This window comes from Dermochelys coriacea, chromosome 17 (genome assembly GCF_009764565.3).
Source record: "Dermochelys coriacea isolate rDerCor1 chromosome 17, rDerCor1.pri.v4, whole genome shotgun sequence".
NCBI lineage: Eukaryota > Metazoa > Chordata > Testudines > Dermochelyidae > Dermochelys > Dermochelys coriacea.
In genome coordinates, this window is record NC_050084.1 from 23,349,939 (window position 1) to 23,374,543 (window position 24,605).

The 24,605-nt window shown below is 46.8% G+C and overlaps 1 protein-coding gene across 17 annotated transcripts in view; it reads right to left on the reverse strand.

The window, feature by feature from the left end:
• TSPOAP1 (TSPO associated protein 1) overlaps positions 1-13,867 on the reverse strand; it is a 231,749-nt gene extending 217,882 nt beyond the window's left edge. For 6 of the 17 annotated variants that reach the window (XM_038375875.2, XM_043499391.1, XM_038375863.2 and 3 more), the window contains exon 1: positions 12,845-13,866. In XM_038375875.2, the coding sequence (XP_038231803.1) occupies positions 12,845-13,216 (372 nt within the window). In that variant the 5' untranslated portion in view covers positions 13,217-13,866. Of the gene's footprint in view, positions 1-12,844 lie in introns of all 17 variants that reach the window. The other 11 variants (XM_043499390.1, XM_043499389.1, XM_038375864.2 and 8 more) reach the window with 4 other exon arrangements.
• Positions 13,868-24,605: the final 10,738 nt, after the last annotated feature.

Consider the following 24,605-nt stretch of genomic DNA (forward strand, 5'->3'; position numbering starts at 1 on the left):
AACTGGGATTTATAATCTGCCTATGGGAGTTAGGAGCTTACATCTCAAATTCACCCTTAGTCTCAGAGTTTGACAGTGAACTAAACAGTCAGCAGGGGCAGGGGAAAGAAGCAGTGCAAGATGCAGCTGCATGTGTTCTAGGCCAGGGAAATTCCAGGGTGATCACCAGTAGTACAGGAACACAAGCTCTCAGCCTTTGCTTCTAAAACCATACCAAAACTGTGTAAAATACTAACCATTACACAAAAGTTACACACTGCAAACTCTCTACAGCCCTCTAAGCAAATTAAAACGTCACAATCATTCTGCAGAAGAGCTGGCCCAGCCATGCCGGGAACAAAAACAAAAACTTCCTTTAGCTATTCAATGTACCTCGAAAAGGAGCACAGGCTTTTTCTGCTTGTCACAAAAGCAAGGGTGCAGGTACTCTGCCAACTCTGCAGCAAACTCAACCAAAAATAAAATATCTGATTTAGGCATTAAAAAAATCTCAGTTAAAGAAACATTTGCACAATGTTGCCCAGCAAAAGCTAAAAAGATCAGTAAAAATATAAGTAGCCTATTATAGCAAGAAATGGGTCATAAAATATAGTTTAACTACAGCCAAAAACCAAAAAGCCCACAAAATTTCCCATGTAATTTTAAAATCCCAACAAAACAATTTTAAAAAGCCATTTGTGGAGTGTTAGCTCAAAATCTGCAAAGGATCCCTGTACCCCATCTTAATCCCTGCTCCTGCCATGTGAAACAGCTGGGCAGAGCCCTGCAACCATATTGAGTCCCAGTAACCTCAGCCATGCTCCAGCTTGGCACAGGTCTCTGTCCACATGCTTCACACTGTAGGAACAGGTCCTTCCAGCTGGTATTCCTGTGTCTGTCCCTTATACGCTGATACAAACAAACCAAGCCAATAAATAGAAAGGTGACAGTGAAATAAAGGATCATCGTAACGGTGTTTAAAACACCACAAAGTTCAATCAGATTTCAAACAATACAGTAAACAAAACAAAAAAGCTAAACAATATGCAAATGAATCTGGCATGTTGTGAAACTTTCAAGAACACTGCGTGGTGCCTTCAAACACCAATTGTTAGAACTGGTTAAAAATGGGCGGATTTTTCTGCAGAAAATGTTGATTGTCAGAAACTGAACAATTTGATTCAGAACTCCCAGCATCGTGGGTAATGGGAGCTATAGTTGGGGGTGGCTAATGCTGCCATTCTCTTATCATAAGGTTGGTGATGCAACCCAGATTCAGATCCCTTGTGCATATGGAGGCCTAGCACAATGCACCTGTTACAAGCACCTTCTAGCTAACTGACCAGGTGACACTCACCACAGAAGTGAGAAAGGTCCAGTTCTGTTCAGCTGAATCAACAGGGGGAATTTCAGTCAAACTTACACTGACATTTAGCCAAGACAATGGGGTTTACGTTCCTACTTCTGCAAAAAGCAACATGAGCTCTTCTTATTCACATGTGCTCACAGGAAACATCACCTCCAGCAGCCTCCTTAGCACATGCTGCTTTGCTGGCACAGTAAAGATGCAAAGGCCCCTTGGGGAGCTGACAGAGGCAGACTGCTTTACCCTCTTCTACAGATCAATGGGCCCTTTCCCAAGAGGGACAGCAAGGCAACCTGATAGCCCCTTCCACACTGGCCTCGCCATCCTCAGGATCAGCTAGGCTGGTTCAGAGTCCAGGCAAAGGACTGAGGAGTTAATGTGCCCCTGCCCCTATAACTGAGAGGGAGAGACAAAAAGGGAGGATTAAATGTGTGAACAATGAGACAGGGACATCTCACCCAGAACCATGACCAATTCCAATTCACTGACATTGGAGCAATTCCTCTCCATCCAGACACTTGAACAGCAAATCCACAAGAAAAAGTCTTAGCAGTCAGGCAAAAAGACAATGACACAGAAACACCTCAAGGTTGCTGTCAAAGTCAGATCAGAACTGCACACCGTATTCTCTAAAGTGTCATCTTATGTGCTTCTTCATCTCTCATAAACTGACCCAAATAGAACGATTTCCAGAGGTGACCTGAGAATCCTGAGGAGTTTTCTTTCTCCACAGGGCAAACCTGCTGTCATCCGGTGCTGAGACAGAGAGTACTTTGAACACTCTTTCCTACTGATGATTACCAGCCGAACACACACAAGTGTAACAAGTTTTCCCTAACCCCCAAACACAAGCAGGCCTCTCTACTTGGGTGAGCTCCCCATGGGACTTTACACAGTGTATTATGCTGCTTCTGACAGGAAGCAAGATGCCTGGACTGTTAACAATCTAGCTCCAACACCAGATCTTACTCAACAAGAAAGTACTGACAGTGAGCATTACAGTCTGATAACTTTCTACTTAGCTATTCAGTTGGTTTTGTTTCTTTGTCTGTTTTAATAAGAAGCATTAGAAAATTCCATTGCAAAGCCAAACACTCAAAAGTTAGGAAATGCCAGTATTAACATTGCCTGTGCAATCTTAATTCCACTCCTTTGTGTGTATCCATTAGGAGAAAGTTTGATCACAGACAGCTTTTCCCAACAGTTCCTCTGTCTCATTCAGTGCAGAGTTGGAAGGTGTGTAATGAAAGCCTGAAGTCTGCTTTGGTCAAGGCTGGTCTTATGCTTTAGGCAATGGAAAAATGCCACAGATCTCCCATGTGATGCTGGACAAGTCACTTAGCTATGAGAAGAAGTGAACCCAATTGAGATTGTTTCATTTAGAGAAGGGAAGATTAAGAGGTGATAAGAAGAGTAAAGCATTTAAATGACCTCAGGATTATTACAGTAAACACTATAGTTAAGCTTGCCAAACAATTTCCTTTACAATAGCCACTTTTCACATTTTTATACCTCTTGGAAACTCCTTCTGCACTGAAATTTTACATGCTTGGTTTCTGTCGCAAGGTGTTTTTTGTTTTGTTTTGTTTTTGTGTTTTTTGTAAAATTTGAGCAAAATCTATCCAGTTTTTGAGTTATGAGTGAGTGAAAATAGTTTTCCCATTTTAAATCATTGTTCCAATAGGTTTTTCCAGGACCAAAGGGCAGAAACAGCTGGGCCTTTAAATCTGAGATTAATCCTGGACATATTAGTGAATATCTAGTATGTGTTTTACTGCACTTCCAAGAACTCATTGTACAGTGATCAGTAATGAATGTCTGAAAATCCAGCTGGGTGCCTGGGCAGTAACGTATGCCACTAAGGCACCAATCCTGTAAAGAATTATGCAGAGTTTTGTGAGTAGTTCCACTGGCTGGGGTGGCACAGGCTAGCCGCCCAGGTACAATCCCACCTGACCCTACAAGCTGCCACTATGGCCACTCTGCTATTTTTAGTGCCCTATCTTGAGCAGAGCTAGCACGGGTCTGTCTACCACACCGGAAAGCACCCTCCCAGGGGCAGCGTGTGAAGTTAAATATGTATATAAGTCTTTGTGGGATCAGAGCCTTAGGTTTAAGCTATCGTGTGAACTCTGGATATGATGCACATGTGTCCTGCTAAACTAATTTAACAGGGAAATTACTAGTGTACTGAAGCCAAGACCTGTCACAGTGAAGATTCCTACATTAATGTTAAATTTGGCATGTTGCTTATATAGGGTGAAATCCCAGCTCCAAAGAGTCAATGGGAATTTTGTGGTTGACTTCAATGGATTTCACCCACTGAATATTTTCTATTCCTGGTTTACCCTAAATGTGCAGTTGAGTGTAGAGATACATTTTTAATTATTTTATTTGTATTGCATTCAAGATAAATATTAAGAGGAAGCATAACAAGAAAATCAGCCACCATCAACCTCAGCCTGGACCAGTCCACACAAGAGATCCACTTCCTGGACACTACGGTGCTAATAAGCGATGGTCACATAAACACCACCCTATATCGGAAACCTACTGACCGCTATTCCTACCTACATGCCTCTAGCTTTCATCCAGATCATACCACTCGATCCATTGTCTACAGCCAAGCGCTACGATATAACCGCATTTGCTCCAACCCCTCAGACAGAGACAAACACCTACAAGATCTCTATCATGCATTCCTACAACTACAGTACCCACCTGCTGAAGTGAAGAAACAGATTGACAGAGCCAGAAGAGTACCCAGAAGTCACCTACTACAGGACAGGCCCAACAAAGAAAACAACAGAACGCCACTAGCCATCACCTTCAGCCCCCAACTAAAACCCCTCCAACGCATCATCAAGGATCTACAACCTATCCTGAAGGACGAGCCATCGCTCTCTCAGATCTTGGGAGACAGACCAGTCCTTGCTTACAGACAGCCCCCCAATCTGAAGCAAATACTCACCAGCAACCACACACCACACAACAGAACCACTAACCCAGGAACCTATCCTTGCAACAAAGCCCGTTGCCAACTCTGTCCACATATCTATTCAGGGGATACCATCATAGGGCCTAATCACATCAGCCACACTATCAGAGGCTCGTTCACCTGCGCATCTACCAATGTGATATATGCCATCATGTGCCAGCAATGCCCCTCTGCCATGTACATTGGCCAAACTGGACAGTCTCTACGTAAAAGAATGAATGGACACAAATCAGACGTCAAGAATTATAACATTCAAAAACCAGTTGGAGAACACTTCAATCTCTCTGGTCACTCGATCACAGACCTAAGAGTGGCTATCCTTCAACAAAAAAGCTTCAAAAACAGACTCCAACGAGAGACTGCTGAATTGGAATTAATTTGCAAACTGGATACAATTAACTTAGGCTTGAATAGAGACTGGGAATGGATGAGTCATTACACAAAGTAAAACTATTTCCCCATGGTCTTTCTCCCTCCCACCCCACCCCCCACTGTTCCTCTGATATTCTTGTTAACTGCTGGAATTAGCCTACCTGCTTGTCACCATGAAAGGTTTTCCTCCTTCCCCCCCCTGCTGTTGGTGATGGCTTATCTTAAGTGATCACTCTCCTTACAGTGTGTATGATAAACCCATTGTTTCATGTTCTCTGTGTGTGTGTATATAAATCTCTCCTCTGTTTTTTCCACCAAATGCATCCGATGAAGTGAGCTGTAGCTCACGAAAGCTTATGCTCTAATAAATTTGTTAGTCTCTAAGGTGCCACAAGTACTCCTTTTCTTTTTAAGAAAATCAGAGTACTGAATGGTATATCAGGTAACAAGGGGAAAGGGCTGCTAAAATGCTCAGTCAATAGGAACACTTCTTACAAATTAAAAACACTTAGGAATTAAAAATTCTAGATAATTTTTAAATGACATCCTTACTTTTTCTTTAGATTGCATTTGTATGTAATATAAATGGAACGTATGATCATACACTGGTCCTTTCCTGTGTCAAAATTTAAAGACAAAGAGAGTGACAACAGAAGCTAAAAACATAAAGTAGTAGTCTTGTATGTTGGCTCTGCTTTATCCAGAGATTGGCAATAATTATCGTTGAATCAGCTAAATATCTGGCTTATTATATCCTTTTTTAAAATTTATTTCTGTTTTATTTTTGAAAAATTAATCCAGAATAAATATAGATAAAAAACTTTTCTTCACCTCTATCTAATCTTCATTATAAACCTATTTGCTGATAATATCTTGGGCAATAGATTGATTGACTTGAGGTGTCCCCTGAGCAGTGGTATCAAATCCCTGGCCTTCGGGCTCTGTCCAGCTCACTTGATGCATTTATATGGCCTGCTTCGTATACTCAGAATCTCAGGTTTCATTTTAAAACAGCAGGTAACTCTCTAGTCTTCCTGGCTACAAAGAAAGTCTTCCCAGAGCAAACCAAGTGTAACCACCACAGTGACACGCCCTTAGAATATGTTTACACTTAAAACGCTACAGTGGCATAGCTACACTGCTGTAGCGCTTCAGTGTAGACACTCACTGCAGTGATGGCAGGGGCTCCCCGTCGCTGTAGTTAATCCACCTCCCCGAGAGGTGGTATCTAGGTTGAAGGAAGAATTCTTCCAACCTAGTACTGCCTACATAGGGGGTTAGGTTGACATAGCTGTGTATTTTTCACATCCCAGAGAGATGTAGCTAGGCTGATATCAGTTTCCAGTGTAGACCAGCCCTGAGTCTGCGGACAGCCTGCAACGGTGACTCTGAGAGATCTGATCTCCCAACCCCCTTCAATTTCATTGGAGTGTTAACTCTAGGCTCTAATGACATTTGAATGTAACCATTAACCATTTAATTGTTAGCGGATGTGATGGGGAAGGAGGTGGGAGTGAGACTGAGGCCAGGTCTACACTACTGCTTTGAGCAGAGGGTTGGACCTCCTGAGGTCTCTTCCAGGCATAATCTTCTATGATTCTCTCTCAGGGGTGCACAATGTAGTTATACAGACCTAACCCATGTGTAGACAGCGCTATGTTGGTGGGAGAGCTTCTCCCGTGACGGAGCTACCACCTGTCATGAAGGTGGATTATCTATGCCAACAGGGGAACCTCTCCAGCCAGCCTAGGAGCATCTTCACATAAGCACTACAGTGATGCAGCTGCATCAATGCAGCATTTTAAGTGTAGACATGCCTTCATAGCACAGAGGTATTAGGAGTTACTGTGAGGAAGGGAATGGAGTGGGAAGAATCGAGCAGAGACACTTAAAGCGCAGAGGGAGATGAGGCTGGGAAGGAAGTGAAGCAAAAGGCAGAATATTTTCCCAGGGAGTGATACCTAACCCCCCAAAGAGCTACTTATCACACAGTAAATAATGCTAAAGGGCTGGCTGTACCGCCTTCAGTGAGATTCTTTACACAGTAAACTGCTGCTCTGAAAGGTTAGTTACGACTTTTGACCCATGGACCCAGAGGGAGCTTCACAGTGGTCTGAGGACTCTTAAATGTACACCCTGCCCCACAGACCACCAATAAAAATAGATTTCTCCTCCCCGGGCAGGATGAGTTGACATTCCCACCTAGTGCCTGGTACTGCACCAAGAAAGTCAACAGGAGTGTTGCTAGTCGCATCAGTGGGTGCAGGGTGATCCTCTGGAGTCCAGGGGTAGCCAATAGATCTATCATTTAGTAACACTCTGGGGTAAGCACATTCACTCCCCATATTGTTCATCTCTTTCAGGAGTGTTGAGACAGTGTGTTGTTCTGAGCGGGCTGAGGTCAGTGTGGACTCACCTGTAATATGAGAGTATTGGCATAGCCAGTAGGTTCAGGGTAAACCTTTTGCCCCCCACAGTCAATGTGCATAGTGATCTGAAGGTTGCTTCACAGAATGCATAGTAAGGAATCATTTACATTGTCAGCTGTTAACTTGGAATGTATGGAATGATGCGGTAGTGCTCAAAATCTGTATATGTACTGGCATCTCCATAACAGTGTATGAGTGACGGTGACTGGCAATCAGAATTAGAGCATCTTACATGTAGATCTGGATTCATTCTGTTCAAAGGTTAAGAAAAATAGCACTGTCTATTCAGCATATTGTACTGTATTTGCTCGCAAGTGCTGCCAATAGAGGCTTCAAAGGGGTGTTAAAGTGATCTCTGCCACTGATTATCTGAAAGAGAACATTAAGAATTTTATGATCTCAAGTTCAAGGTATACAACTTGGGCAATGCACATGGGAGTGTCTCTCAAGGAAGAATAGGTATTTATCTGGGTTAGGCCACCAGACAAATATTACATCTAATCAGTTCTTCCTCAGTTGTGGGGATATTTTTTAGTGCCCACATGTAGGCAGTGTCTAGCATTTAGGTACATATGGAAATCTGTAGAAGGTAGATTAGATTAGTTTTGAGCTGTTCAAAATTCAGTGGTGTTGTATCTTGAACATAGGTGACACTGACAGTCCTTTAGTAGGTTTCAGAGTAGCAGCCGTGTTAGTCTGTATTCGCAAAAAGTCCTTTAGTAGGTCATCTTTTAAAATGAGCAGCCTCTTGTTCTGGAGGAGAGTCTGGCCCAAAGGAAGCACATGTATCTAGGACAACACTGAGAATTTGGCACTAGACCAGTGGTTCCCAAACTGGGGTTCGCGAACTCCTGGGGGTTTGCAGAACGTTACAGGGGGTTCACCAGAACAATTTCACTAATGGCGGCCAGAGGACCCTGGGCTTTGGATGCAGCAAGTGGGACCCGGTTGCAGGGCAGACCACCTGAGCCCCAGGGAGAGCGGGGCAGGGCAGTTGGGGTTGGCAGCCCAAGCCCTGCCCCCATGAGCAGGGAGCTGGCAGCCCAAACCCCAGCGCTCCGCGCAGGGCTGGCAGCCCAAGCCCCAGTTGGGGCTGGCAGCCCGAGCCCCGGCGATCTACGGGACCTGTAGCCTGAGCTCAGTGGAGCTCAGTTGACTGGGGCGGTCAACGGCGTCCAGCAGCAGGAGCCCCACGGGTTGTGGAGTGTGGATGAAATTTAAACTTAAATTCCTGGAAATATTCATTTTTAGGAGGGGGTTCACGAGATTTCACAATTTAGTGAAAGGGGTTCGTGGGCTGTTAAAGTTTGGGAACCACGGCACTAGACCAATGTACTTGGTAACCTTTCTCCATATTGGCAGAGTGGTTCCTATGGGAGGATGTTGTCAGATCTCCTGAGGGATCTGCTCCATAAATCAGGTTGGAAAGAAGAGCAGCCTGCTGCCATGTCAGAGTGCACAGAGTGTTATGTGCGGCTGTTGTTCTGAGTTTTAGTACAATGTAATCAGCTCCAAACACAGAACTACAGCTGCCCTGCTATAGCATCCCCACTTGGGGAGGTTAACATACCTGTTCCTGTTTTCTGTCGCTGGAGCCTCAGCAAGCTAATTCTTGGTCTCAGATGTTCCTCTTTATTATGTTGACTCAGTCAAATATACATGGGTGTGATTTCCTAAAGCACTCAGCTTGGGCCCAACTCTGAGTGCTAGTGAAAATCCTACCAGATGTTGGTACGTTATTCCATGTCAGGCCTTGAAGTGAGGGCTAGTAACTAGGGAGCAGATCTGGCATTATTAGTTCAGTTAAAACAGGGGTATTGGTCCCACAGCAATCCCTGAGGGGAACCTCCACTTTACAATTAACTCAAGAGCCTTGCTGGCTGGGTACATAGGAGTATCACCTCTGACTGGACCTGGTCATATTTGCTCAAGAACTACCTCCAGCGCTGAAGGCCTGTGAGACACACATCTGGAATGGAAGTATGTATTTCACCAATATCAAACAGGATGTTATCTGTCAAGAGAACAACGTTATGTTCTTTATCATGGACTATGTTGCTCTAAATCTCTGGAGAATCTCTGATGGCTATTGCAAGTAGTTAAAGAGAAAGAGAGGATGAAGTATGTCCTTCCCTTGCACTGCTCCTTAGAGATAAAGGCTCTGACTCAAAGTTCAAAAAAAGGGTTTCATGTGGAGAACTGCAAAAGAGTTGTAAACTGGTGTCCAAAGTTACATCTCCGGTACTATAAAAAGATAGTCCCAAAGAACCTTATAAAATGTCTCATCAGTGTGGGATAATGACAGAGCTACAGAGAGAGATTTGCTGATATCTTATTGCCTAGATTAATGGTATTGCTCCCAATATGTACAATCTTCTGGCCTTTTATCTTTTGTCAGGAGTGTGAGTATACTGGTTTTCTAACATGAATTGGGCAATTTTCCCACTTTAAGGAAGTTATAGAACTTTTGAAGTACTTGAGACACTAAAAACTCCTGAACAAATGTATACAACTCACTGCTAAAGCCATCTGGTGCTGGAGACTTGCCATTTGGAAAGTCTTTTACAGCATTTTCAAATTCATCTGTTGATATGTCTACTTCAAATTGTACCTTTTTATCTTTCAATATTCAGCAATTGCAGGACTTAAGGAGACCTTAAGTGTGAATAGAATTTTCGGTAGAATTTTTAAATGTCCAGTGATGTGGGCTGTCCAGACTGAGAGGCCTTGGGTCTGATTTCACAGCTTTGCTGAGTACCTGCCGTTCCCATTGACCTCAGCTGAAGTTGTGAGTGCTCAGCACATCAGATAATCAGCTCTGAGGTGTTTCAGGCTGGCATCCAGAAAATAAGAAATGCACACTAGTGGCCAGGCCCACCCCCACCAAGCACAGAAGCCATGTCAGTCACAACTGGTACCCAAACGGTAAGGGTTTCAGAACAGAATCAGCTTCTGCACTCCCCCAGCAACAAAACACCCCGGGGTGCATTACTCTGCACTCTGATGATGGACACCCTGCCCTGCAGGAGCACATGTTTGGTTTGCAGAAGGCACTGGTTACTGCTGGTGACAGCAGCCCTGTTAGAAGACAAACAACTTCTATTCCCAGAACAAATGCAGCACACACATAACCTTATTATAAGCTTCACCTCACCATGCCCACCCACATGCCCCAGCCCTGACCTGGAAAAACCAGCCCTCAGACAAGAGGCTAGCATCCTGTCTCTGCCCATTCATCCCCCAGCATTATTCTATGACACGAACACCTGCCAGCTAGGAACTGGATTGAGAGACCACATTTCACATAGGCCAATCAAGTATCAGTATCTGTTATCGCTTGATACTGAATTACACTCCTGTGACCTAGGATGTTAAGTTGAGACTGCCATCAGGGGCGCAATCCAGGGCTGTACTTGATAAGCTTTAACCATCTTGTGTTTGACACCAGGATGAAACGTTTAACTCTTTCCCAGTGAGAAACACGCTAACTCTGCTGGAGCTCTGACTCACTGCACAGCAGCAGCGCTCTCCTCTGCTGACAACCAGGGACAGAAGAGGCAACTCCCAGAATGAGAGGTGTGCATGAGAGGAGGAGAGCACTGGGCATCAAAGGGGTCACCCAGCCAAGTGTCTGCAGGATACCTAGGGGGGTACCCAGGCAAGCAATCTGCAGAAATGTACAAGACGGGGAGGGTTCAGGATTGTATCTACGCAATGACTGCTATCACTGAACCTCCTCAGCAGCTAAGCGCACGAGCCACTACGGCTTGAGCTAATGGAACAAGTCCTCTGCTAGAAGCCAGAGCAAAGTCAGAGCCTCTATAAAGCAAGCACAGAGATGGATGTGTGACACACTGAACAGTGGATTACCCACGGCAATATCAGTACTAGTCAGCTCCTCCCCACACACAGCTCTGCACCCTCACTTCCCCTCTCTGCTTCCAGCCCAGGCTCCGGGACCCTGTGAGGTGGGAGGGTCACAGAGCCTGGGCTCCAGCCCAAGCTCCAGCCCGAGCCCAGAAGTCTACACAGTCATGAAACAGCCCCGCAGCCCAAGCTCCACGAGCCCAAGTCGCCTAGCACAGGCCAGCCACAGGTTTTTTTTTGCTGTGTAGACACACCATGTCTTACTGCAGGTAAACTCACCATGGTCAGTGATCTTACCTCACAGTAAACTAGAGCTCCTGCTCTTCTCCATGTGTCACCTCAGAATAGTCCAAGGTAAAAAGCGCATCTCTTTTAGTTGTGAAGACAAGGTTTCCAGTACCTTATCAGGGAGTCAGGAAATTTGCATTTGCCAGATCAGGGGCTAATGAGGAACAACAGCACACCAGAGGTGCTGAACTCCAGTGAGCACAGCAACTAGGCTTCTGGCAGCAGCTTCCAAATGCCCTTTCTCTCCCTTCTGAGAATACATCTACAGCATGAACTGGGATTGTGATTCCCAGCTCATGTTATCACACTCATACTATCTCTCCTTGAGCTAATGGACTAAAAACAGTAGTATAGCTGGGGTAGCGTGCGCAGCGGAGAGCAGTAGCATGGGCAAGCCATGATGAGTACAAACCTGCCTCCACCCCACAGGTACCGTGCAACATTTGTTACACTATAATTTTGAGTGCGACTCCCTAACAAAGTGAACTTTTCAAGTGTTTGCATTAAATAGGGGTTCAAAAAAACCAAACGAGTTCAAAGTATCTAAACTAAAGCCATGTCCCTTCACACTTAATTAGTTTTCACTTGCAGTTTCTCTAATGTGCCAAACCTGCCACTTCCCCATAGAGTTTTTCAGGAATACAGGGTAGACCTGTCCTAAATATCTATTGTAAAAAACCCAACCCCTTTTCAGGCCTTCTCTGTCTATCACTGTAATAATAGGCCCAGACTCTATTTTTCCCCTTTTCAGAAAGCCTGGCTGGGCCATTCCTGTGTCCCGTGTGCTGCCATTGGTGGGGTTCTCACAGTAATTCCTGGATTCCCCAAGAGGACATGGAGGGAGTGTGACATGTCCTGGGGAGGAGGGAATTTATAAACTGTGGAATGCTGTTGCCCTGTCCCTAGGGAGATGCTGGGTGGAGTCAGGCACAGTACTGGCTGAATGATCCCTGGGGTTCTCTGCAAACTGCGGTGCAAGTGTCTGGGACCAGCAGACCCACACCATATCACCTCAGCAGATAAAGGATATCATGGAAGAAGCTTCCAATTAATCCCATCATACTCTTCAGTCTGAAAGCCAGGAGCTCCCTCCATAGTGAGGAGAGGCTACAGTGACAAAAAGATCTACCTTCTCCTTTGCACTGCACAGTGACTGCATCTGCTGAGAACCAGCACACTCCCACAGTCAGCAGTCCAAGGAAGCTCTCATCCAAGCTCCACAAAACATCCTCCAGCACTGGCCAAAGTACAGCCAATTGGAGATCCCTGCAAAAGGGCAACTAGCTAGACAGGTGCCTTCACTTTCAGTCCTCCAACCAACACAGTCATCCCTTGGGACTGACCTCAAGCCCACAGCAAAGCTTTACCGAGCCATAGATGTGAGGGTTCAGTCATGGAGAGACAGCTACTGCCTGTGCCTCTCTCCACACCAAGTCAGTGTTGGTGTCTCATCTCACAAGCACCCCAGCTGAAACACCAGCGTGAATCTCTTCCTCTAACTGAAACACATGCGGCAGTTCCCCACCTGAAAGCAAATGGCCTTACCTTGGAGGATCCATCTGTCTGGTAGTGTCTGAGCCCCTCCATTGCACACTGAGGCCTAATGCTCTCCAGGGCTTGCATTGGCACCTCCCGTTGGCCTGGGGCCCACAGGGAGCTTTCCTGGGATTGCACCAGGACTGACTGGTTTCTGACTTCCTCTAGACCAGGCTGTGGCACCCCAGGCGTCAGTTCAAGAACCACCCCGTTGCCAGTATCCCCAAAAGGGGCTCCACCTTTTTGCATATCTGTCACCAAGGTTGAGTCCTGACATACAAGACCTTCAGGGACTATGCTGCTGTGCCATGCCGGACAGCCCTGACATGGTGACAGCTGTATTAAGTCAGCATGTGGCTTCATTTCTTCCTGCTTCTCCATGTCTTTCTGTGGGGCAATGTGCTTCTCTCAAACACTGATGTCACACTGTCTATGGCTAGGAATTTTTTGCAGCCACAAAGCTCTAGAGGACAGGATAAAAACCCTGAAGGCATCACAGCCTGAGCACCGGTGAGAATCCCAGGAACATCTTGGGCTACATTTCTTCACTGCTGGGATAAATGGAAGAGTCTCTCTGCAAGGAAAGGGTTACCTTGCATCATCCTCATTGTGACCTGTCAAAGGTTTTGCAGACTGAAAATCCACGGTGTGAGCTCCCCCGCCTTCCCATCATACAAAGACTGCTAAATGAACTGCAGAATATCAAGGTCTGTGTTCTCAGCTGCAGATCCTCAATGCACCGGCTCTGTCATCATTCAGCAGGGTCTCCGGTTCTCATTCCCAGAGCAAACAGCATCCAAGCAGGCCTGCTTATTTATTCAGGGTCTGATGCTCATCTACAGCTCTGTGCTACGGAGGCCTTGTCCGATCTAGTGCTTGCCTCATACTCACACACACTGAAGCAATGACGTAAGTGGAGGGGCTGGTAAAGTTGTCAGCCCTTAACAGCTCCAAGGAATCCTTCCGTGCTGCTTGCTAGATTTTTCCAGTGCATTTTTCAGCTCCATTGCCAGCTGTGGAATCACTAAAATCACCAGTGCAAAGTCATCAATATTAAGATGGGACTTGCACCTAGTAAGACTGTGTAGCTCCTGTGAGCCCTCCAATAGGAAGAGACTTCTGGTTTCCATGGAAATCATGCTGGAATGGTGTGTTTGCTGCCTATTGATTAGAGGTTAGGGTACTGCAATACAGAGCTGTCAGACAACATGCATTTCTAATCCACAGCTACCTCTGCTGAACCAAAATTGACAGCATGCACCCAGAATCCCTACTGGACTCAGAACCAAAGAGCCCCTGTCATCTCAGTCTTTAATCACTTTCTAACTCTTTGGCTGAAGCAGCTCTGCATTGTGACAGCTACGTGTGTGTTCTTGGGGGACAGGTGCGGGTTACCGCAACTGCAGTCCAACAATACAGAGACCTCAGCAGAACCAGCAGTCACAGCTCCACAACCCAGTCTGGTAGTCTGCATGAATGCGTCCAGGACACAGAGTCCTTAAAGAGATCACCCAGCAGGAAATGCACTGCATGAGAGCAGGAGTTACTCTGTTGTCAGTAAAATGCATTCCCAGATCAGCTTCCACATGAATGGTCAGTTCCTACCAGAGGAATTAGCACAGCTCTGCCTTCAGCTGCCTCTCCTGATGAAACTGATGGCTCTAATCCTCTTGTCAGAGGGAAGATTCAGATGCTTCTCATCTTCCCCTCTGGCAAGCTAAAACTCCTGTCCACCCCATGTACTAATTATGGCAACCACAGAGCAGCACTAACCAACCCACCCTAAACCATTGTCTTCTAGGCTAGCTACACAATTCACCCACACCAAACAAAGACATGGGGTCTGCCTGAAATCCTCCTACACTAGGAAATTCAGAGGTTGAAACCTGGAAAGCAGGGGTTCTGAAGAGAGAGCTGAGGGGATGCTGGACTGCAAATTAGACAGGAGCTTACAGTATAACACAGATGTAAAATAGGCCACTGCAATTTCTGAGCACTTATTCAGAGACATTACATAGCAGAGCAGACAGCTCTTGTATCTACCTTATCCACCTATGCATTTCAGATACAATTCAATTCAATAAAACTTTATGGGCAGGACAAAGCTATACAAGTATTGCCAAAGTGTAAGAAAAATGCCAATCCCCTCGGATCTCTGCAGTCCCATGAACGACTCCCCCAGGATGGCGTCACATGCTGCATTTAGCACTGACTCCCAGGGTCCAGTTGTGATGAGAACCCATTCCTGACTCAGTGGTAGATCACTCTGTAGTTTAGTTCTGTCTCTGCCGTCTCTCTCCATCTCCCAAGATCACAAATCGTCTTTCCACCTCATTCCTTAACAAGGTGTCTTTTATGGCTCCTGATAGTTTGAGGAAATCTCTCCCTTGCCCTCTCTTGGACTTGGGACACTTGTGCAAAGGAGTTTATCCTCTCAGTCTCTCCTGTGGCATGCTGACAGCACAGTCTCTCCCCTTCTCATTTGGACTTGGCTTTGTGTCCCCACTTTCCACCTGTAGCTTGTAGTCACTATTCTGCATTTGGGGAGAGAATCCCATGGTATAGCCCCACAGAGACACTACTTGCTATTATTATCATTATTATTGTAAGCGGGTTTCACAGGTTTCACCATACCCCTGGGGCAGCTAATCATCAGGGGCCCTTACCCGGTGTAGTGGATTTCAGCAGCCTGAGTTCTTAGCTGCCAGCTGGTGTTGCCTCCACCTGACTGTTTAAGGGAATCAGAAACCACCTTACCTCCCTATGTCATTTCAACTCTCCCTGACCCAGTACGTACCCCTGTGACTAGCCTGATACCTCGTACATACACTCTTCTGACACCTCTGTAATGGATGAACCAGCAACAACTGTATACTTTATTTACAAGGGGAAATATAGAGGAAGCATATAAAGGGAAGGGGAAGATGCATTTGGAGTGGGTACATCAGTAACACCATACACCCCAACTAGCACAACCCCAGCGTGGATTTCCCTGGATTCACAAGTCCAATTTACTCCACACCAGTGGCTCAGGGATGTGAAGGAACCAATGTACCTTGATGAGGCATTGCAGGCCCGAAGGTGCTTGGGTGTGACAAGGTGAAGAGGGTGCCAATTCGCCCAGGGGGACGACCTCTCTGCAGCAGCAACAGGCGATTCAGTGGGGAAAATCCCCATGGAGTAGGGGGCCCTCTTCAGTGTTTCTAAGATGAGTTGAGTATCAGGGGGTAGCCGTGTTAGTCTGTATCCACAAAAACAACAAGGAGTCCAGTGGCATCTTAAAGACTAACAGATTTATTTGAGCAGAAGCTTTCGTGGGTAAAAACCCCACTTCTTCAGATGCATCTGAAGAAGTTGAGCACGAAAGCTTATGCTCAAATAAATCTGTTAGTCTTTAAAGTGCCACTGGACTCCTTGTTATTTTTAAGATGAGTTGCTCTCTCCCAGAATAGTTTGGCAAACCCCCTTTCAGGGTAAGATAGGCAACATCCCAGGCAGGAAAAGACAGTCAGGAGATTGCCTGCACTCCCCTCAGACAGGGAGAGACAGCCGGGGGGTCGCCTGCACTCCCCTCGAGCAGGGGGAGACAGTCAGGGGGTCGCCTGCACTCATTTAGACACAGCTGTCCTCCTCTCATTCCCCCCTCTGAATGGCTTAGTCAGCCTTCCATCTCCCAGGGTTTGCCTAGTCCTGAGGCTCTACAACCTTGGCGACATGAGTACACTGCAGTCTTCCCCATCTCTCATCTACCCGGCAATAAGTGTGGTTCCCCCTTTCATCAGACCCATTAACTTAGGTTACATTATTATTGTATGCCTGAGCATCTCAGCAATGGAACATGACCCCATTATGCTAGACACTGTACAGAACAAAGAGACTGTTCTTATCTCTAAAGAGTTCACAGTATAAGAGACAAAGATGGGTTCAGACAGGTGGGAGAATGCAATGAAATAAAAAACCCATATTGGTCAGCACAATGAGTAGTGTTCTCAGCACACCAGCAGCCTAACTGTTGTCAGGTTTTTATTATTTTTATTCCAGTGATGCCCAGAGATCCTGAGCAGGATAAGGCCCCTTGTGCCAGGCCCTGTACAGATGTGTTGTAAGGCACAGGCCCTGCCCAGGCACCTTTAAGACAAGTCATAAAAAGTGGCTTTAACAAACAACAACAAGAGAAGCGGGGGGATGAGAAGTGAAAAGCTGATAAGATCATGTGGTTGCAGAGGCCAGTGCACAGCTTGCAGAGACAGTGTGTGTCTAGAAGCCCCTGCTCTTGCATGTTTCATTTTTCAGTTACATTGACTTCTGCTGTTATTTTCCTCTTTGCCTGTTTCCTTTTGATTTGTTTTTACTTTTATTTGCTCAGTAGAATCTGACCCTGGATGCCATTGTTATTGCCTGTTCTTCGGGCAGCTGCCACCCAAGGCACATGTTCCCAGAGAGGGCCCTCTCCTTGGGACTGTTGCCCAGTGGTCTGGGGAGAGGGTGAGGGTGGAGACACTGGGTGGGCGGATCCTTGCAGAATTCCTGGTCCAGTCAGACAGCAGATTCTAAAAGTTCAAATTTCAAAACCAGGGGACGCTGATGTGAGGGTCGGGGGGGGGGGGTGGCGGCTGGGTTTTCCTGCCCACTTCCTTCCAGCAGCTCCCTGCTCCTAAGGACTAGCTCTACTCCTGGGAATCGGGGACACTCCTCTCCCAGCCTGTACACCCTGCTGGAGTCTGGAGCTGGGGGAGCCCCGGTGGGGTCTCCCCACTTTGCCCTGCAGCAGCAGCTCCTACACTCACCGATGGGATGTATCCTGTGACTGCTGTTGGATTCTCTGAGCAAACTGGAAAAACAAGGGTTGCTTTGACCTGCAAGTCAGGAATTGGGGGTTTATCAGGCCACATAGCGAGTGAGTGAAGGGGGCCTATTGGCAGGAATGTTAGAGGGGCTCCATCATGCACAGACTCATCTTCCAAGACTGAGTTCACTACCCTGTGGGGAGACCCCTCCCCATTTCAGTGTCAGAGACAAAGTCTGCGCAATGATGGATGATTCTGCAACAAATTGCCACACACTCTGTGCTTTGTATAAAACACCTCAACATAGCACACGATGCTGTGGGGAAATGCAAGCCAGGGCGAGAGAAAAACACAGATGAGCTCTGACTGTGGACACACTGACCCAGGAAGTTTAAGGGCTGGGCTGCCTGTAACATGGACTGAGGAGCCAGCTGTGATATCATGAACCAAAGAGATGCACTTTGTCATAGTCAGCTGGTCTCCTGGATGTGGTAGAGGCCATCTTGGCCCCAAACATACACTCCAGCACGCTGCTTGTGAGTCTGGTCCAGGGCATAGCCTCAGTGTCCCTTTCTCACCTCCACCCAGGTCCCTCACAGCATTTGACACCACCACATAAAATCCCACATCCTCCTCTCCGCATTCCTCCATCCATTCATGTGCTCCTAACTATGGGCAACAGCACCACAAAGTGAGCTCAGGGGGTTGAGTCTATCACCTGCTGTCTCAAGTCCCCCACCTCACATCAGTTCCCTCGCTGCCAGCAGTTCCCAATCCTCTGATCTCTGTGCCTGCAGCATCCCTCCATTGTGGCCTCAGCATCTGAGGGGATTGGAGGTGTAATGACCAGATCAAGGAGACATGCCTGCACTAGCTCTGAGCTAAGTAGCATGCTAAAAATAGCAGTGTGGCTGCAGTGTCACAAGCAGCTAGCTGCCCCAGATATGATCCTATCTGAGACCACAGGCACACATTTGCAGTGGCTAGCCGCTCCTGCATACTTCTGTTTTTAGACCGCCCATTTGATCAGAGCTAGCATAGGCCGATCTCCTGGAGCTGGGAATTACACCTCCAGCTCCATTGTAGCTGTAACATTATAGGCAAGGTCGATGGGCAGTGCTCCTGCCTCAGCTACTGGGCAACATGTAAGGTGGTGAGTGTGTCAGAGAAGCCTGCCACACAGGGCCCATCTGCTTCTCAGACAGGCAGGTGCCAGCCACTGCTGTCAAATGATCCAAACCACCATTTATAACCCGAGTGTCTTGATGAGAGGCTGCACCATTCCACTCTGCAGAGGCTGCTTGCTGCACTTCAGGAGCTCGTCATATTGCTATTTCACTGCTAGGATGGTGCTGCATTTTCTTTTGCCCTTGTGGAGATGAAAGTTTGCTGCCCCATCCCTCAAGCACTGTGCACGTAACCTCCCAAAATGCCCTATCCACCTTTTCGCTTCCCCAGCTGCAGTTAGTGTTCCTGGACATGGGCCCTGCTGGGCAGTGCAGTTTCTCCTCCACCCCAGCCTGCACCTTTCTCTCCCCTCCGCCTATCCTTGCTTGTGTGGAGTGACAGCCACCATGTTAACCAACACAGCAGGGACTGAGCTGAAAGCTGTGCACGTTCTTGTCTTTTTTGTTGTGGTTGTTGTTTCTTTTGCTTTTTTGGTTGTTTTTTTAAAAAGACTTGCTAGCTAGTAAGTTTGTTTCTGTGAAAAGTGATATTTGTGTGTTTGTTAACACTGCTTTGCACCCCCATCACCGCTCAGGAAGTTATGGTTACAAGAAAAGCCCCTGGTGGCCACATGTGGCCATCGTGGCTGCATTTGAGCATTGGAACAGCAAACAGTTAGGTGCCCTGCTGCCTAGTTGAACCCACAGCCTCCAGTTTAGGTGCCCAGGTGCCTACACAACACACGGGGAGAATTAGGCACCTACAAATGGGAGTCACAAAAGCCAGTGGGCTGAGCAAGGAGCTGTCTAAACTAGCCAATAGGAAAGAAGGGTGGGCATAAGCCCTGCCCCTCAAAGGGACTTTGGCACCTAAGTCTGGGTTGGAGGAAGAGGGCTCCTTTCATGCAATATTCACAGCCACAAGCACCCTCCTGGAGCTAAGTCCTCAGCCAGCCAGCCCTTTCTCAAGAAAACTCCAGGTTGTTGAGACACTGGCACCCCTAAAACCCAGTAGGTTAAGCCAGTGATGAGCTGCCAGAAGCTGAAGAACTGGTTCCTTCAATCGCTCTGGGTCTTCGGGGCACTGAAGGACCTGCTGCCGAAGTGCTGCCGAAGGGCCAGAGCGAGTGAAGGACCCGCCGCCGAAGTGCCGCTGAAGGGCCAGAGTGCCGCAGGGTGAGTAAAAATTCTCAGGGGAGCTTCCCCAGCCGAGAGCTCAGGCAGGACAGAAAGGATGGTCCTGTGAGCCGCATGTGGCCCACGGGCCATAGTTTGCCCACCCCTTTAACAACCAGTTCTAAACCGTCTTCAAAATTTAACAACCGGTTCACGTGAACCGGTGCAAACCGGCTCCAGCTCACCACTGGTGTTAAGCCCTTCACTGGGATGTAGGACACCTAGATTCAAATTTCCACTCTGCCTGAGGTTTGAACCCAGATCTCCCATGGGCTGCCCTAACTACTGGGCTATGGGGCAGGATATGGGGGGAATCCCTCCTGTGGAGGCCGTTCTACTTTGTATAAAATACTTGTGAGTCATTGGAGCAGGGAGTGCAATTTGAATCTCCCAGGTGAGTCCCCTAACTACTGGGCTACAGTCACTCTTGCTGTGTGGCGCAATGAATTTTGTACATGCCCAGTAGAAATTTTGGGAATGCCTACAGGATTAGGCAACAGCTGAACTGGGGCTTTTATGATCTAAATTTTGGACTTAGATGGCTAAAGTAACAGTCGGGAGTCTAAATCCCTTTGTGGTTCTAGCCTCATGTGTCTAACACAGAGCAATCAAGACGGTATTCAAAATAGTGACAGTGGCAGGAGAGTCATTCTCACAGGGCTGTCATTAGCAGAGTAGCAACAGTGGGAGGGTTCTCAGAATAAAGCCCAGAGAGGACAAGGCCTAGACAGTTCTTGGGGCACATCCCTGGGATTTGAAGAGTAACACAGCCACAGAATGCCCCATTTCCCCACACTCTGCTCTGGCTTCTTGGTAGAAGAGCAGCTCTGAGCCGACCATGACAGCAGCTTCCGTTCAGTATAGACCAGGACTGGGGAGATTTCATAGCTATGATTTTTAAAATACGTCAAAATACAAGTGCAAAATATTGCTTTGTGTATCCCAGTCAGAAGAACATCACTGAGATGAAACTAAGACCAAAAGCAGATTTCAGTTGCTTAAGGTTAAAACTTCTCAAGAAAATATTGTCACTGTCAAAAAGTTGAAATATGGGAAAATAATTTCTCAACGAAATATTAAAGTGGTTTCTGTTTTGCTGAGTTCATATGGAACAAGTTTCCAAACCTTTTCATGTTGTTTTTGAAAATTTTGAATCTTAAGATTTTGAACTTTTGAAATTTCATTTTTGCCCTTTTCTCTCCCTTATTTCTTTTTCCACTGAGGGCAATAAAATTAAGTCTATCTAGGGCTTCTCTCGTCTTTACACTTTTTCCCTTGTAACTGTTTAGAACTTCTCCAACTTTGGAAATCACTGGTGTCAGAGATACTATTTCAGTTTTACTTTTGTCCCCTCAAACTTTCACAGAGTTGGAAAAGTGTTGACAGATTACAGAGTAGCAAAAAGACAAAGTGAGGGGGAAAAGTCCTAAACTTTATTAATTCTGTTTTATAAAGGAAATAAATGGGGAAGGGGGGATTCAGTTTCAACAAAATCAATCTCCCCACCCCCCAAAAAAAAATTTGCAAGGTTTTGGTTTAGGAAAAAAAGGCATTTTTAGTTAAAAATAATAGTTTTGAATTAATTTTTTCATCAGATCTAGTAAAAAACCAGGAAATTCAGAGTTAAAGTTATATTTGCAACAAACTTCGAAACTTCTGAAAGCCAGGGAATGTCTACCTCTGCATAATGGAGTCTATGATATTTCCCTCTCGCCAAGGGGTACCAGGAGCAGCAATCCATTGATGTGTGCAAGGTGCTCAGAGAGGCAGGGACAGCAGCATGAGCTTTCCCATCTTACAGTAAGGGGCCATACAAGTAGAGAGAGAGAGAGAGAGAGAGAGAGAGAGAGAACACACCCATTAGGAGGCTCTTTAGGGGCCAGCCACCCCTCTCCTCTCCACAAGCCTTGGGAGGCTTATTTGTCCCCATTAAGACAAGACAAGACCCTCAGCCACACCGTGAGGTTGATCTCAGGACAGTGAGGAAAAAAGCTGGTGACTCCATGTAGGGTTGTTGGGATCTGTTGAATTTAATAAGGTTCTTGGGAGTGGAGCATAGTTTTGAGGGCCCATCTCAAAACTAGGAAGGATCATAGGTAGCGGGAGTGGGAGACAGCCAGGGCTCCCAAGGAGCTCGAGGGCTGCATGGGGGTGGAATCTTGGAGCCTGCTGTCCCGCTCCACCTGCAGAGACCAGTGAACACTTGGTATCTCTCTCTTTCAACTTTTTTGCAAAATAGCCTGTGGAGAACACTCATTGGAGGATGTCCTCACGGAGCAGCCCATTGCCCAATTCACTTCAAATTTGGTTAAAAATAATATTCTGCTCCAGACTTAACCTAGTAGTGCTGAGCCCAGAATCCTTTCACTGGAGATGTAGAGAAAGGGGCTAAAATCAGGCTTCTAGTAGAAACTCCACTGCAACTTTAACTCTAGAGTGACTGCCCACACTCTATAATGGGCAAGTAAACATTGGACTCTTTATTGTGCAAGCTGGGGCACAGTGCTTGCCTGTGTGGTAGATTCCCACGCATTTGTGTCTGAACTGATGCTGGTAAGTATTGTACCTTGGCTTTGTGTTTTATACAAATATACAAAAAAGTCTACAAAAAATAATAAAACATTTTATTAATTAACATCCTCCTACTCCAGCACTGTACATCATAATGAAACAAATCAAAACAATTCAAAAGACACATAAAACAAGGCTTAGGCTTAAAGGGACCCAATCAGCTTACAAAATACACTGGAGTTTGCAGCGTACCCCTGAGCAGTTATACTAATGCTGCAGACTGCTGTAGCTCAGAGCTGAGGAAACACATTTCTCTGCTTTCTGCGCTTGGCAGTACATTGTGTGTTGCCAGTGTCCCGCTATTGCAGCCAGGCATTTGCCTCAGTCATTTATGTCGGTCTGTCACGCTGTAATAGGGGCAAGAAAAACATTTTTCAACGCAGAAGGATGTGCTCTGGGCTCACAAAAGCCTGTCTGGGTTCTCTGGGAGCTGAAGCACCTACGCTCACATCTTTAAAGTCTGCCTAGATCTAACCCATCAGCAACACTTCACTCCTGGAGCCTGGTGTGTATAGGGTGCACCTCACCTTCCCCCCTCATAGGAAACTGAATCCCCTTCCTGTAGCACTTCCAGTGCACTCCCACCTCTGCCAGTGGCAGTAGTTATAGCTGTAGCTGATCAAATTCTCCATATTTAAGGAGTGGAAGCAAAAGAGCCTTTGCTTCCATGGAGCATCTCAGTGTGGAAAGATTCAGGAGCTAAGCATGGACTCTGGGGCACTATTAACACAGGCCCCAGGCAGTGGCAGCACCCAGTACCACACACAGCTCAGCCCAGCAGCCCAAGTGCTCACTGGGTTTCCCAATCCACAATGGCTGTGGTTGCAGCAATCTGTTCCAGCGGTGGGTGCAGGCAGTTGGTGTCCTGGTGACCGTAGTGCTCTCTTCTCCGTAGCCCACAGTACACTCATCCATAAAGTAGGAAACACTACACCCTGCAGTGCTGTTTAGTAGTGCTTTCTACTTTATGGGTGACTGCACTGTCTCTCAATCGCCGTGCAGCTCCTCTTCACCCAATCACAGGCTCTCTTCCTCCAGCAGGTCCTTAGAAAGGCCCTGAGTGGCAGCCAGGACCCATCTCCCACTCGGACAAGAAAACAGACCCTGTGGCCAGCACAGGGGCAGATTTACAGCTGCTTCCAGTTGGCAGCTAGGTTTTATAATGGAGCAACAGGTCTATGAGGCTGCTGTCCCCAGGACTAACTATCCTTCCATGTTTCAGAGTAGCAGCCGTGTTAGTCTGTATCCGCAAAAAGAAAAGGAGGACTTGTGGCACCTTAGAGACTAACAAATTTATTTGAGCATAAGCTTTCGTGAACTACAGCTCACTTCATCGGATTCCTCCCATAAGAATCAAGATATTCTTGGCCACAGGAGACTGCCCCACCCCCCATCTTGGCCCCTCACGCTCCCAGTCTCAGCCAAAGGAGACTCTGCCCTGCGCCCCATCCCAGCCCCTCATGTGCTGTGACTGAAATAGGCTATTTTCGGAACCTTTTCCCACTGATGCTAACTCCAGTTCAGCTCAGCTTGTCATGGGAACGTGGGTTGGTGCTCCAGGTAAACTTGCCCCCAGCCTTTTAACCACACGGTCATCAGAGCAGCTGCCCGCTACATGGAGGGGAGGAATGAGGGGCTTTCCTAGAGGCCTGGAACCTGCCCCGGACTCAGCTCCCACTATTGCTCCAACCAGGGATCTGCCTGCACGTGAGGAAATGTCCCCAGAAAAGCTAGTGTGCTCTGGTGATTCATTGATGGCCTTTTCCCCAAGCAGCCCTTGCTCTAGCTGCGACAATAGGAAATTCCCCTTATTAGCAAACTGATTGTTGTGGAGATAGACCCGAGTGCACCAAACCCAGAGCCTGAAGCCAGCAAAACAGACACAGCATCCTCTTGGAGCAGGAGCTTTGGAAGCGAGCAGTGGGGAGACACAGCCAGCCAGCCTCCCTCCTCCTCCCCCACTCCGGGTTCCTAGACGTGGGACAGAACTAATTTCACTACAGACTCTGCCTTGTCAATTTGGGGGAAATATCCTGCCTCCAATGAGCTTGTTACCAGGTCCCTGCTCCT